The 14,648-nt window shown below is 38.2% G+C and overlaps 1 protein-coding gene across 1 annotated transcript in view; it reads right to left on the bottom strand.

The window, feature by feature from the left end:
- ARIH1 (ariadne RBR E3 ubiquitin protein ligase 1) overlaps positions 1-14,648 on the bottom strand; it is a 101,434-nt gene that overhangs the window by 52,030 nt on the left and 34,756 nt on the right. Inside the window, exon 2 of the mRNA XM_052646199.1 lies at positions 4,546-4,613. Coding sequence (XP_052502159.1) covers positions 4,546-4,613 — 68 coding nt within the window. The remainder of the gene's footprint in view (positions 1-4,545; positions 4,614-14,648) is intronic.

Here is a 14,648-nt window from a genome sequence, read left to right as displayed (position 1 = left end):
AAAGATTTATTGAGATAGAACGTGAACATAAAATCATCTGGTGCTTTTTGGGAAAGGAGAGGGATCTTCTAGCGTATTTACCTTTTCCTACAGTTGTCTTCCTACTTTTTTCTTTGGGAGACGGGTAATTTCCTCTCTGAGCTTTCAAATGTAATGGTATAAGTGGTCTAAGTGTGTAGTCGCTCAGTTGTGTCCGGCTCTGAGACTACATGGACTGTAATGCACCAGGCTCCTCAGCCCATTGGATTTTCCAGGTAAGAATACTAGAGTGGGTTGCCATTCCCTTCTCCAGGAGATCTCCCCGACCCAGGGATGGAACATAGATCTCCCACATTGCAGGCAGATTCTTTACCACCTGAGACCAGGGAAGCCCCGTGGTGGTATACACAGTATTAAATAAAACGTCTGAAATATGTTTTCCTAACCATAATTATACATTATTTCCAACATTGTTTATTTGTGCCTCTTCCTCTTACCCTAATCACATTTGCCAATGATTTACAATGATTTATTTCCCTCTTTTTCAAAATAAACTTGACCTTTTTTAAAGAGCAATTTTAAGCTCAAAGTTGAAAGTACAGAGGTTTCCTATATAACCCCTGCCACTACACACACACAACCACCCCCTCCGTCAACATCTCACGTAAGAGTGGTACATTTGATGCAATGAACCTACATTGACACATCATTGTCACCCACAGTTTACATTAGGTGTCAGGTTTGGTGCTGAACATTCAATGCATTTAGATAAATGTATACGTGACATATACTTATCGTAACAGTTTCATAAAGAACACTTTCACTGCCCAAAAGGTTCTTTTGGATCCCTCTAACCTCTGGCAACGACTGATCTTTTCATTATTTACATAATTTTGCCTTTTCCAGAATGTTATGCACTTGGGATCAAACAGTATGCAACTTTTCCAGACTGGTTTCTTCCACTTACCAATACTCATTTAAGGGTCCTTCATGTCTTTTCATGGCTTGATAGCTCACTTCGTTTTAGCAATGATATATTCCATTGCCTGGGTGTGCCACAGTCCGTTCATCCATTCACTGACTGCAGAACATCTCCGTTGCTTCCAAGTTTTAGCAAGTATGAATACAGATGCTGTGAATACCCATGTGCAGGTTTTGGTGGGCACAAGTTTTCAACTAATCTGGGTAACTATTAAGATGCGTGACTGGATTATATGGTAAGAAACTTCCAAACCGGAAGCAGGGTGGCTGGACCATTTTGCATTCCCAACAGCAATGAATGAGAGTTCCTGCTGCTCCACATCCTCATCAGTACTGGGTGGTATTTTCTGGATTTTGGTCACTCTAACCAAGGTGTGTGGTGGTAATTTCGACAATCCCATATTAATGAGCAGTACCCTAATGATGATATGTGATGTTAAATATCTCTTCTCTGATAAGGTAAATATTAAGATTTTTGCCCACTTTAAAATTGAGTCTTTATCCTACTACTGAGTTCCAAGAATTCTTTATGTATTTCAGGTAACAGGTATCTTTTGCAAATATTTTCTCCATAGGTCTTGTTTTCTCATTCTCTTATTTCCCTTTATCCATTTCAAAGGTCAGTTTATTTCTGTTTCTTAGTTCACTAATGCTGTTTTTATCTTAAATAACTATTCTACTCTCTGAGTTTGTTTTATATACTTTTCTAACTTTCTGTTTCAAAGGTGCAGTTTGTTTTCTCCCTAATTATCTTTTTTTATAGATACTGACTATAAATTTCACTGTTCCTCTTCAGCCACATTCCACATCTGACCTGCCATTATTTAGTTCTAACTTTTAGTAATTTCAATTTTGGATTCTGAGTTTTTTTGCAAGTGTGAAAATAGAAGCGACGTATCAATTTTTCTTGGAATGTATTATAGCCCAGAATGTGACCATTTTGAAAATAATATACTCTGAAGGATACACAAATACCAATACATATTTTAAACTCTAAGTTTATTTATTGACACCAGCCTAGAGAGACAGCACCCACAAAACAAGAATAAAGTTATTAAAATGAATAAGTTGGATACTGTTAAACAATTCAAGATGGCTAAACAGCTGATGCAGTAAGAAAAGCAAGTTAGTGAATTAAAGGTAAACCTGAAGAACTTTCACAGACCAAAGTGAAGAGACAAGTACAGAAGAAGCATTTTTTAAAAAGGTGGAAAAGAGATCCAGAAGTTTCAACATATAACCAACAGGAATTCTAGAAAGCAACAAGAGAATGGAAAAAAGGTAATATTAAACAAGTAATAGCTAAGGATTTCCCAAACTAAAAACTTGAGTCCTCAGACTTAAAGTGTGCAATTAGCTATATTTTCCAAACTTACTCCACAATTTCAAACTGTTAAGAATTTCTCTTGAGGGAGGGGACACATGTATGCCTACATCCTATTCGTGCTGATGTGTGGCAGAGGCCGGCACCATATTGTAAAATAATTATCTTCCAATTAAAAAAAAAAGAATTTCTCTTAGAGGACTAAAGAATGTATTATTCTGGAGGGGGGAAAAGTAAATATGGAGAAAACAGTGGGATGAATCAAAAATTTTAGCCAAAAAACAAAAAAGTTAAATATACTAATAGTAAAAATGCCTAACATTAAATGAAAACTTCAAAATATCAACTTATCCAACTGAGAGAGGAAGAGGGGAGGACAGAGAAGAAAATTATGCTACAGTTTTTGTCTTGTGTAGGACACAAATATAAATAGTATACTGTTATAAACTTATAGTTAAGCATGCATATACAAACTATAAGGGTGATCATTTAAAAAACTGAAATAAAACATATAACTCTGAAATTATTAGGGGGGAACAAAGGGAAAGGAAACTTGATCAAGCCAAATAACCCAACAGAAAACATAGTAAATATAAAGCACAAATCAAGGAAATTAGTAACTAAATCTAAACTTATTAGTAATTACAAAATAAAGTATAGCAGTGCTACCACCAGACAACATAGGCTATAATGTGAAACATTATGTGAGACAAAAAGGTATTGCACACTGATTTAAAAACACAAAAGATTTACAAGTCCAGAATATACAAAACAAAAACTGGAATTACAAGGAGAAACTGAAATGTTCATACATATTAGAAGTTTCCAGAAGCCACCTATTTCAATTCATACTTAAGTACAGTATTTAATTGAAGAATGCTTTCAACAGTGTCAGCAATGCTGCAGGGCAAATTTGAGAATGCCTTTAGAGAGATACACTGATAAGAAACAAACTATAAATAAGTCTAGCTCAGCAGAGGAGTATCAGATGTAAACAATGAAACCTACCTTTTTCCTAACAGAGCTGTCATACAGTAAGTTTGAAAACAAACGACCAAAATTAAAAGTACCACTGATTTTTTTCATAAAAGGTCAGATCCATGCAAAAACAGGGGGAAAAAACCCACCACACTAGTCAAGGAGCATTTTATTCTTCAAGCACCTGGGAAAGTTCGACAGTATGTATCTAAGAACATAAGCTCTGGAGTCCAACAAATCTGAGTTTAAGTGTTAACTCCTTGTGTTACAAAACTCATACAAATATATGAAGCTCTAAGTCTTACAACTATTAAGTGGGGATGATAATTTGTAGCTCCATAAAGCTATCACTAAGATGAAATGAAATAATGCCTGGCACAGAGGGCTCAATAATTAACAATTATTGCTGTTACTATTAAATTGTATTGGGGTGCAAGATGTGAGAAACTTCATAATATTGTTGGTATTAATTAACATGTTTTGCAAAGCGTTTTTGATTCTAAAGTCACACAGGAATTATTTTCCATTTATTTTTCATAATACTTGGATTCTCAGGTTGTAACAAAAACTGTATGTAATTTTAAAATTAAAATTAGAACTGCTGGTTTTAGACTGATAGAATAAGTAACAGCTCTCATTCTATTACCAAGTGCTCCAAAATTCCAATCTAAGAAAGACAAAAAGATAAAGAAGGCAGTATTACTGTCATTCTCTAGTCCTTGTAATTTCTTGCCTTTAGAACCAGAAACATCTCCAGAGAGAAAATTCCCAATGGGATTTAGTCATGCACTGAAACCAGAGAACCACTCCAAACAGCTGTTTTAGTGGTAAGGATACCCTGAGCAACTTCTTTATATTTATTGAAGAAAATGTCACTATTATGCCTACAGAAGAAAGTTTATGGGCAAGAAAGTTTTAAGTAATTAAAGGAAGATCTTATTCATGTGTTCTAATATATTAAGTCCTTGAAAAACAACAAAAAAAAACACAAAACAAAACACCTACTTTTAGTTCTCAGTACTCAAGGGGATGTACTATAGAAGATATTGAAACAGAGTCCCCACACCTCACCTCCAAAGTAAAAGAAGAAACAAGCCTGAGTTCCCTTAACACTAGGTTTATTGCAAACTTACACATGGGGAATATATCAAAGCAAATACTATTCATACATGGGTTTGTTCACGAAGTATATAAATCAATCCCTTACTTGTGTCTCATAAACTCAGTTCAACAGGCTTTCCATAATTACTTCTAAGTATAAAGCTCACAATATAGTTCCTTACCTTTCCATTAGCTTCTCTTTATCCCAATTGAAGTGGCTAAGGAGTATTCTTGTGATAGTTGCTGGATTCTAAAGAAGGGGGGAAAAAAAGTCATTTTAAGGTAATAGCACTTATTGACATTTAGTGAATTTTTTAGGTTGAATTTACTCTTCTATAACACCCCACCCAAATTACTTTTCCTAAGGTATTTCTTTATTCCCCTAAGAAAATACAACATTTTAAGAGCAAGACTATTTACAAATAGTTTGTCACACTAATGTCATGTTTCTATGAGATTCTAAAGCAGAATTCACAATAAGCCAAGAAGAAATTAAATGAAAAACTACTGTATTAAATCAAGCACTAATAAAGTGAACTTTTTTGCAATTAGATTTAACAGACTGCCACATCAACACATTGTAAATCAATAAAGTTTCTAATATTTTATGTACTGAATAGCTCTAATCAGTCCAAACCATTTTTAATTCAAAAGGCCCACACTTAATGAAAAAGACAAAACATCTGTACTATGAAATATTTTATAGAGTATCATCTGTAATCACTATTTCATTTCTCAAAGGAAACCACAGAGTCCAAAGTCTACTGCCCCATCATCATGCAGTGATGTCACAGACCCTCCCATTTTCCATGAAACTAGTGAACAGTTTTACCTCAGTAAGATGATGGGGCCTAGAAGATGAAGGAAATCCAACTTATTCAAAGACACCAGAGCTAGTTACAAGGTCAAAAGTGAAATTCAAACCTGAGTCTGCTTATCTGTACTTTATGTATGATTTTATTATATCAAGTAACATTTCAAAAATGGTCTCTGCATATAAACCATAGTTAGACAGCAATGTTCCGGCACAGTAAGTGTTTGGGCTTCCCTGGTGGCTCAGACGGCAAAGAATCCGCCTGCAATGCAGGAGACCTGGGTTTGATCCCTGGATCTGGAAGATGCCCTGGAGAAGGGAATGGCAACCCACTTCAGTATTCTTGCCTGGAGAATTCCATGAACAGAGAAGCATGGCAAGCTGCAGTCCACGGGGTCTCAAAAGAGTTGGACACGGCTGAATTAATAACACACATTACTGACTTAGTTTAAAAGCAATCCTGTATAAAAATGTCATGAAAGAAATCCCTATCAATTATTCTTAGTAATACCATTTGTCACAAAAATTCACAGACATCTACATTGCTGCTGTTGTTTAGTTGCTAAGTTGTGTCCGACTAACCTTTGGCAAAAAAGCCAAAGATGCAGATATTGTAAGTCCCAACCCTCTGCTCCAAGCACATTTTGCTAATCCATCTAGGTATTCCTTACTTCTTAGACTCAGACTTCCTTAAGAATCTTCCTTCAACACACCATTTGAGGAAAACACTGTCAGTCTATAAGAATAGGTGAAAAGAAACCTATTAGCTCACCCTAAATTATAATATTTGTACAGAATATAGATTTTATCACATATCCAGCTCTTTTCCAACAGGATTGTAGGCTTCCCTTGTGACTCAGCTGGTAAAGAATCCACCTGCAATGCAGGAGATCTGGGTTCAATCCCTGGGTTGGGAAGATCCCTCGGAGAAGGGAACGGCTACTCACTCCAGTACTCTGGACTGGAGAATTCCATGGCATCACAAAGAGTCGGATAGGACTGAGCAACTTTCACTTGCCTATAACTGAAATAGTTATTCAGTCATATTTAAAATAAGGGCAATAATCCCACCAATTAGGGAAATTTAGTAGTACTCACTGGGATTTTGTAACTATAACTTTGGGACATCCAAAACACTATACATTCTCTGCCACTGGGAAAAATTTTTCAGGAACTGTTAAGTCTCAACTTGCAAAGAGAAAAATGGGAGAGGTGGGGAAATGCCCTCTTTGACCTAATATTGTTAAGTGCCTTTTCTGTGTTTGAGATCCCACATCAAAAACTGGTCTCGCCCAGAGTTTCCAAACCTGCTTTATTGATTCTTCAAAAATAACTATGGAATGTTCTATTAAAAAACAGATTCCTAGGTTCCACCCCTAAACTTGCTTGTTGCCAAAGGGATTCAGAACATTAGGCCAGTGGTCCCCCAGGATGAAGAAAACATGGCAATCTTTCTGGTTTGGGCTGTTCAAAAATTTCTGTGTAGGTGTAAGTGTTTGTTTAGTAATGTACACAGGGACTTCCCTGGCAGTCCAGTGGTTACGACTTCACCTTCTCATGCTGGGGAAGCAAGTTCAATTCCTGGTTGGGGAGCTAAGATACCACAGGCCTCAGGGCCAAAAAACCAAATTACAGTTAATTCCCTGGCTGTACAGTGGTTAAGACTTCGCTTTCCAATGCAGTGGATGCAGGTTCGATCCCTGGTCAGGGAGCTAAGATTCCACATGACTCTTGGCCAAGAAACCAAAACATAAAACAGAAGCAATACTGTAACAAATTCAATAAAGACCTAAAAAAATAATGTACATACTTTATTTAGGTACATGCCATAAAATTTTCCCCAGAAGGATACTGGGGAAATTAGATAAAGGATACTGGAAAATTTGGCTAAACCACATCATAATGCCAAAATAGCTATATCTTGCCAGTGATCTACACTTCAGGGCAGAGAATATTTCACAATACTAAATAAATATATTTGGGTCACTATCTCAGTGCAGCTGGCTCAAGTCATTTATGTGCACTGAATGTAAGGAAAGGTGATGGAAAAATAACGTTTACTGTCCATCTACTGTATTCCAGACCCTGTGTAAGAACGTCCCAGTTGGTGCCAGTGGCAAAGAATCTGCCTGCCAGTGCAGGAGACATAAGAGATGTGGGTTCGATCCCTGGGTAGGGAAAAACCCCTGGAGAGGAAATGGCAACCCATTCCAGTATTCTTGCCTAGGAAATCCCATGGACAGAGGAGCCTGGTGGGCTACAGTCCATGGGGTCAAAAACCAGTCAGACGTGACAAGAGACTGAGCACACAGGCACAACACAGTACTTTATATGCCCCATCTAATCCCCAAAGCCCCCTGTAAGGGAAGCATGCCCACTTCCCACTTCAAATATGAGAGAACTGTGACTAGGCTCCAGCAGCATACAAAAACTACCCAGCATCCACCTCTGCTGCTGCTGCTAAGCCGCCTCAGCCATGTCCGACTCTGCGCGACCCCACAGCCGGCAGCCCACCAGGCTCCCACGCCCCTGGGATTCTCCAGGCAATAACACTGGAGTGGGTTGCCATTGCCTTCTCCAATGCAGGAAAGTGAAAAGTGAAAGTGAAGCCGCTCAGTCGTGCCCGACTCCTAGTGACCCCATGGACTGCAGCCTACCAGGCTCCTCCGTCCATGGGATTTTCCAGGAAAGAGTACTGGAGCGGGGTGCCATCCCCTTCTCCATCATACCTCTAATTAAGTACAATAGTCGGAAATTCTAGCCTAGGACAATCTGGATCTAATATTCCTTCATTTATTCCATGTGGGAGAATCCAAAGGAATATTAAAAACATTACTTACATATGTTTAAATATCTTTTATATCCTCCACAACAGGGTAATTCAAGGCAGAATGAGGAGGGGATGACAGAAAGCTATAAGGCACAAGGGCATTTGAGGGACTGAAAAATGTGATGGTTGGTAATGATGAGGGAAAATCTTTATCAAAGCTCAAACTATACACTTAGAAATGGGTACCTTTACTCAAATAAAAGTTACACATTAATCATGTTCATTTTTATTTAAAAACAGAACAAACTGACTTTTGGTCCTGGCATCTCCCTCCCACCAATTACAACTAAAAACTGCACACAATACAACCAGCAAGAGTCCTCTAACAAGTAACAGCAGGTAGATTGGGGAGAACAGGGAAGAACAACAAATAAGATGGTAATGAGTATCCTGTTTGTTTTACCTCCTGGCTTGGACGCAAGCGTGGGCCAAATAGGCATAACTGTGTAATAGGCATGATCGGCAAAAACTCAGACAAGCGCACCTTCTTGGTCAGAGGACTAGGGCAAATGCCCCTGAAGAAGTCAGAGAGAATACTTCTCATTTTCCTTTATTTATTTCTCCCAGCCTTGGCCTGAGACCAGTCCCAGCCATGAAACTACACTACTGCAGACCACAGAGAACTACCAGGGAAAACCCACTGCTCTGAACAGAGGAACAAGGAAGGACTCTGTTGTGGAGGGTGTGAGAGAATCCCTACTATTTTCTGTTTTTCTCTTGCCACTTCACCTCAAGGCATGACAGGCAGAAAACTAAAACTGAGAGAAGTCCATACATTCAGCTAGAGGAATGAAGAAAAGGGCCCCTGGGACACAGAGGAAATCACTAAGGAGAGAGACGCAGAAGCAGATTCCTAATTCTATGATGAACCAAGTCCTAGGCACAAATGCAAGCAATACATGTGTGGAACAGCCAAAGAAGAATAAAAGTTTCCAGAACAGAACTATGATATAAACCGCTGCCCAAATCCTAGATCAACCTAGTGGGAATGGGAGGGACAAAGTGAACATAGCAAAGATTTAGGAAACTGAACAGCTAATGGGATCAACCTGTACACAAGGTGAGAAAGAACTGCAGGTGGAACCTAACTGGGTTCACTTGTTTACTAAAACAAATAAAAGATCCTTATCATTTCTGAAAGGATTTTAAGACGACAGAGAATCTCACACAACATACTACACATGCAGGAGAGAATACAGAACTACCAGAAACAAAGTAAGAACAGTCACAAAAATCTGACCAACTATCAAGGGAGAAGACAATTACCTGAGTCTGACTCCAAGATGACCCAGATATTAGAATTATCAAAGACTTTTGAAGCGTCTGTTAAAAACATGACACATTAGGCAAGGGTGAACACCTTAAAATGAATGAAAGAGATTCTTAGGACAGAAGCTCAAATTATTTAAAAAAAACAAACAAGAAAAGAAAGAAGAACCAAATGGAAAATTTTAGGAATTAAAAAACTCTAAGATTACTGGATGGGCTCAAGAGCAGAGAGGAGATGAGAGAGCAGTCAGTGAACTCAAAGATATGTCAATAACAAGAGTGAGTGAGTGTGCGTATGGGTGTGTATGAAGTCTTGGGGCCCTGTGGGATAATATCAAAAGCTACCAGCCTAAAATTCTATATTCAATGAAAGTATAGTTCAGGATCGAAGCAAAGGATATTCTCAGAGAGAAGAAAACCAAGAGGACTACTGCCAGCAGACCTGTTTTAAAGGAACTGCTAAAGAAGTTCTCCAAATAGAAAGGGAATGGCAGCAGAGGGTAACCTAGAATTTCAGGAAAGGAGGAAGAGCAACAAAAATGGTAAATGAGTAAATATCATAGTCTATTTTTCTCCTCTTATGTTTCTGAAAATAAACAGAACTGCTGAAACCAAAAATTATAATGTTATATAAACCAAAAATTATATATGTTATGGTGAGGGGAAAGGTTAAATGCATACCGATGTAACACATGACAGCTACAACACAAAGGGACAGACACAAACATTATCCATATAGCTGTAAGGTTTCTATGTTTCACTTGGCGTGGGAAAATATTAACTCTAAGTAGACTGTGAAGTGAAATATTTGTATATAACGCCTAGAGCAACCACTTAGAGAGAGATAAAAGCACCAATACATATATAAAGTCGAATATTTTTAAAATTTCAATCCAAAAGAAAGCAGAAAAGGAAGACAGAAAAGGAAAATAATTTAAAACACCAAAATTCAACCACATCAGTAATTACGTTAAATGTGAAAAGTGGGGAAAAAACAAAAACAAACAAAAAAACAACACTTAAAAGACAGAGGTAACTATACAAATACCAAATTATTATGTTATATACCTGAAACTGATGTCATATGTCAATTATGCTTTAACTAAAAAAAGAAATCTTCGTGCTGCTAAATGAAAATAAAAGACAAGAGACAGAAAGTTTAATTTTTTTTAAGGAAAACTATATATTGTTTATATAACAACCCATTTCCCAATATAATGATATACAGAAACTAAAAGTAAAAAATTTTTTTAAAGATGTATTATGCAAAACACAAATCAAGCAAAAGCTGCAGCAGCTGTTTTTCTCAAAGTAAACTTCAAAACAGGAAAATTTACCAGGGATAAAGAGAAATCTCAGTGGAAAGGTCAAGTCACCAAGAAAACATGCACCTAACAATAAAGTCCCATAATAAATGAAGCAAAAGCTGACAGAAATGAAAGCAAAACAGAAAAATCCACAATTATATTTAGAGATTTCAAAACTCCTCTCTCAGTAATCCACTGAATGGACGATTCAGAAAATAAATCATCTTCTATTAAGTAATCCAAAGGTCAACGAGGAAGTCTTGAAGAAAATTAGAAAACATCTTGAACTGAGGAATATGAAAATACAAAACATCAAAATTCGTGAAATGTAGCTAATGTTGTTTAGGAAGAAATTGTGTTAAATGCTTACATTAGAAATGAAGAAAGATTAAAAAAAAATTCTTAAGTGCAAACTACACCTAACACAAGCAGAAGAATTAATAAAAAGAAGTCAATAAAACTGAAGACAGAAAAACAAGAGAAAATAAATGAAACCAAAAGCTGTACTAAACATGAACAGAATGCAAGCAAGGACTAAACAAGGGACTTCTCTGCTGGTCCAGTGGCTAAGACTCTGCACTCCTAATGCAGGGGACCCAGGTCCAATCCCCAATGAGGGAATTAGATCCCACATGCAACAACTAAGAGTTCATTCACATGCCACAACTAGAAAATCCTGCATGCTGCAACTTAAGATCCAGCACAGGTAAAATACAGCCAACCAGAAAAAGTTTCAAAGTTTCTTATAAAGCTAAACATAATATTTAACCCCAAAATCTGACTATTAGGAATTTACCCAAGTGAAACGAACACTTATGTTCACCCAAAACCTGTATGAAGATGTCTGTGTGTGTGTGTGTGTGTGTGTGTGTGTGTGTGTGTCTGTGAGTCTGTGTGTCAGACGCTCAGTCGTGTCCAACCCTATGCAACCCACAGACTATAGCCTGCGAGGCCCCTCTGTCCATGGGATTTTCCAGGCAAGTACTGGAGTGGGTTGCCATTTCCTCTCCAGATATATATATATATATATATATATATATATACACTCATACAAACACACACACACACGTATATATATAAAACAGCTTTATTCGTACCTGGTAAAAACGGAGAACAATCTAAACATTTTGCAACTAGGGAATGTATAAACAATGGTGGTACAGCCACTGGATGGACTACTACTCACCAACAAAGAACTATTGTTACAACAGTACATATGAATCTCAAATGCAACTTCTAAGTGAAAGAAAGTGAAAGTCGTGTCCGACTCTTTGCGACCCCGTGAACTGTAGCCCACCAGGCGCCTCCGTCCATGGGATTCTCCAGGCAAGAATACTGGAGTGGGTTGCCATTTCCTTCTCCAAGTGAAAGAAGCTATACTCAAATGGCTACATATTATTGCAAGATTCCATTTTTATGACAAGGTAGAAAAGGCAAAATACAAGGATGGTATACAAATCTTCTAGTTGCCAGGGGTTGGTGGGTGGTATGATTTGGACAAACAGGATATAAGAATGGAGCCTTTTAGAGGGTGATAATGGAACTGTTCTGTAAGCTGGCTGAGATGGAATTTATATTCTTTTGTCAAAATTCATGGAATTATACACCTAAAAGTACGCGAAAGCCTTTGACTGTGTGGATCACAACAAACTATGGAAATTTCTTCAAGAGATGGGAATATCAGACCACTCTACTTGCCTCCTGAGAAATCTGTATGCAGCTCAAGAAGCAAGAGTTAGAACCGGACACGGAACAATGAACTGGTTCCAAACTGAGAAAGGAGTACATCAAGGATGTACATTGTCTTATAGCAATAACCTCAGAGATCCAGATGATACCACTCTTATGGCAGAAAGCTAAGAGAAACTGAAGAGCCTCTTGCTGAAAGTGAAAGATGAGAGTGAAAAAGCTGGCTTAAAACTCAACATTCAAAAAAACTAAGACCATGGCATCTGGTCCCATCACTTTCTGGCAAATAGATGGGGAAACAATGCATACAGTGAGACTTTATTTTCTTAGGCTCCAAAATTACTGCACATGGTGACTGCAGCCATGAAATTAAAAGAAGCTTGCTCCTTGGAAGAAAAGCTATGACCAACCTGGACAGCATATTAAAAAGCAGAGATATTACTTTACCAACAAATGTCCCTCTAGTCAAAGCTATGGTTTTCCCGGTAGTCATGTACAGATATGAGAGTTGGACCATAAAGAAAGCTGAGTGCCTAAGAATTGATGCTTTTGAACTGTGGTGTTGGAGAAGACTCTTGAGAGTCCTTTGGACTGCAAGGAGATCCAACCAGTCAATCCTAAAGGAAATCAGTCCTGAATATTCATTGGAAGGACTGAAGCTAAAGCTCCAATACTTTGGCCACCTGTTGCGAAGAACTGACTCACTGGAAAAGACCCTGATGCTGGGAAAGATAGAGGGCAGGAGGAGAAGGAATGACAGAGGATGAGACAACTGGATGGCATCACCGACTTGATGGTGATGGACAGGGAAGCTGGGACTGCTACAATCCATGCAGTCCCAAAGAGTCAGACAGGACTGAGAGACTGAACTGAAAAGTGTAAATTTAGTGTATGCAAATTGAAATATAAATTATGAGAGTAATTAACTTGTACTAGAGCACCAATAATGGAATTCTGACTATTAAAAGTGCAATGATACCTCACAACCCATCCATCACACTCCTGGGTATTTTTATACCCACTAATTCAAAAACATACGTGCACTGCAATGGTCACAGTAGTAGTACGTGAAATTCGCAAGATATGGAAGCAACCTAAGCATCCGTCAGCAGAAGAATGGATGCAGATGTGGTGTATATACATGCAATGGAATATTACTCAGGCACAAAAGGAATGAATTTTTGCATTTGCAGCAACGTGGAGAGACTTGGAGGTCACTCAGTTCAGTTCACTCCCTCAGTCGTGTCTGACTCTTTGCGACCCCATGGACTGCAGCACACCAGGCCTCCCTGTCCATCACCAACTTCCAGAGTTTACTCAAACTCATGTCCATTGAGTCGGTGATGCCACCCAACTATCTCATCCTCTGTCGTCCCCTTCTCCTCCTGCCTTCAATCTTTCTCAGCATCAGGGTCTTTTCAAATGAGTCAGCTCTTCGCATCAGGTGGCCAAAGTATTAGAGTTTCAGCTTCAATATCAGTCCTTCCAATGAACACCCAGGACTGATCTCTTTAGGGTAGGCTGGTTGGATCTCCTTGCAGTCCAAGGGACTCTTAAGAGTCTTCTCCAACATCACAGTTCAAAAGCACCAATTCTTATTGGTGTTTCTTTAAAAAAAAAAAAAGAAGAAGAAGAAGATACAAACAAGCCAAATAAAATCAGTTAATGAGCAAAATCACCATAATTAGAAAACTAATACTTGCAGCAATATATTTAACCTTTAGGACAATAAGGCAATCTAAAATTTCACATGATCTCTAGTTACAAGCTCTAAAACAATGGTGTTCCCCTACTGGCTACATATTAGGATCTCCTCTGAAAATGTAAAAATATCAGTACATGACTTCAGCACCAGTAATGTGGTTTCAACTGTCTGGAATGGGAAATGGATACGTGTACTTTTCACCCAACTATAACCTGCAGTTCCCCCAGACAATAGCAGTATCAGCCAGAGTTAGGGACTAATGCCCTGAACAGTCCCGCTATGAAGGGCTCTGAAGTGCATGTGTAGAACTCCCATATGAACACACTGGCTTAGTGTTTTAGTAATTTGAAGAAAATTACATTCTGTGGTTACGGCAGTAGTGCTTGCTTTCAAAGTATGTCCAAAGTTCCATTTCTGGATTTTTAAAAAGTGGGTGTCAATATGACAACTGTCCCAGCTGACTATGCACTATCATCCTCTATTCTTTGATCAAATGGTCCTCAACTATGGTAGTCCATTAGAATCATATGAAGCACTTTAAAAAACTGATGTGCAACCCACATCCAAGGCTAAATACATCAGAAGCAAAGTAAGGGAGGAGAGATGGAGGAGGGGACTGGGTGCAAAAGGGAAAAATCTTGGCAGTACCATTATACTGAAAGCTTCCTGGC

This window comes from Budorcas taxicolor, chromosome 10 (assembly GCF_023091745.1).
Source record: "Budorcas taxicolor isolate Tak-1 chromosome 10, Takin1.1, whole genome shotgun sequence".
NCBI lineage: Eukaryota > Metazoa > Chordata > Mammalia > Artiodactyla > Bovidae > Budorcas > Budorcas taxicolor.
Note: the sequence above shows the minus strand (reverse complement) of the source record. Positions and strands in the feature narration are given on the sequence as shown.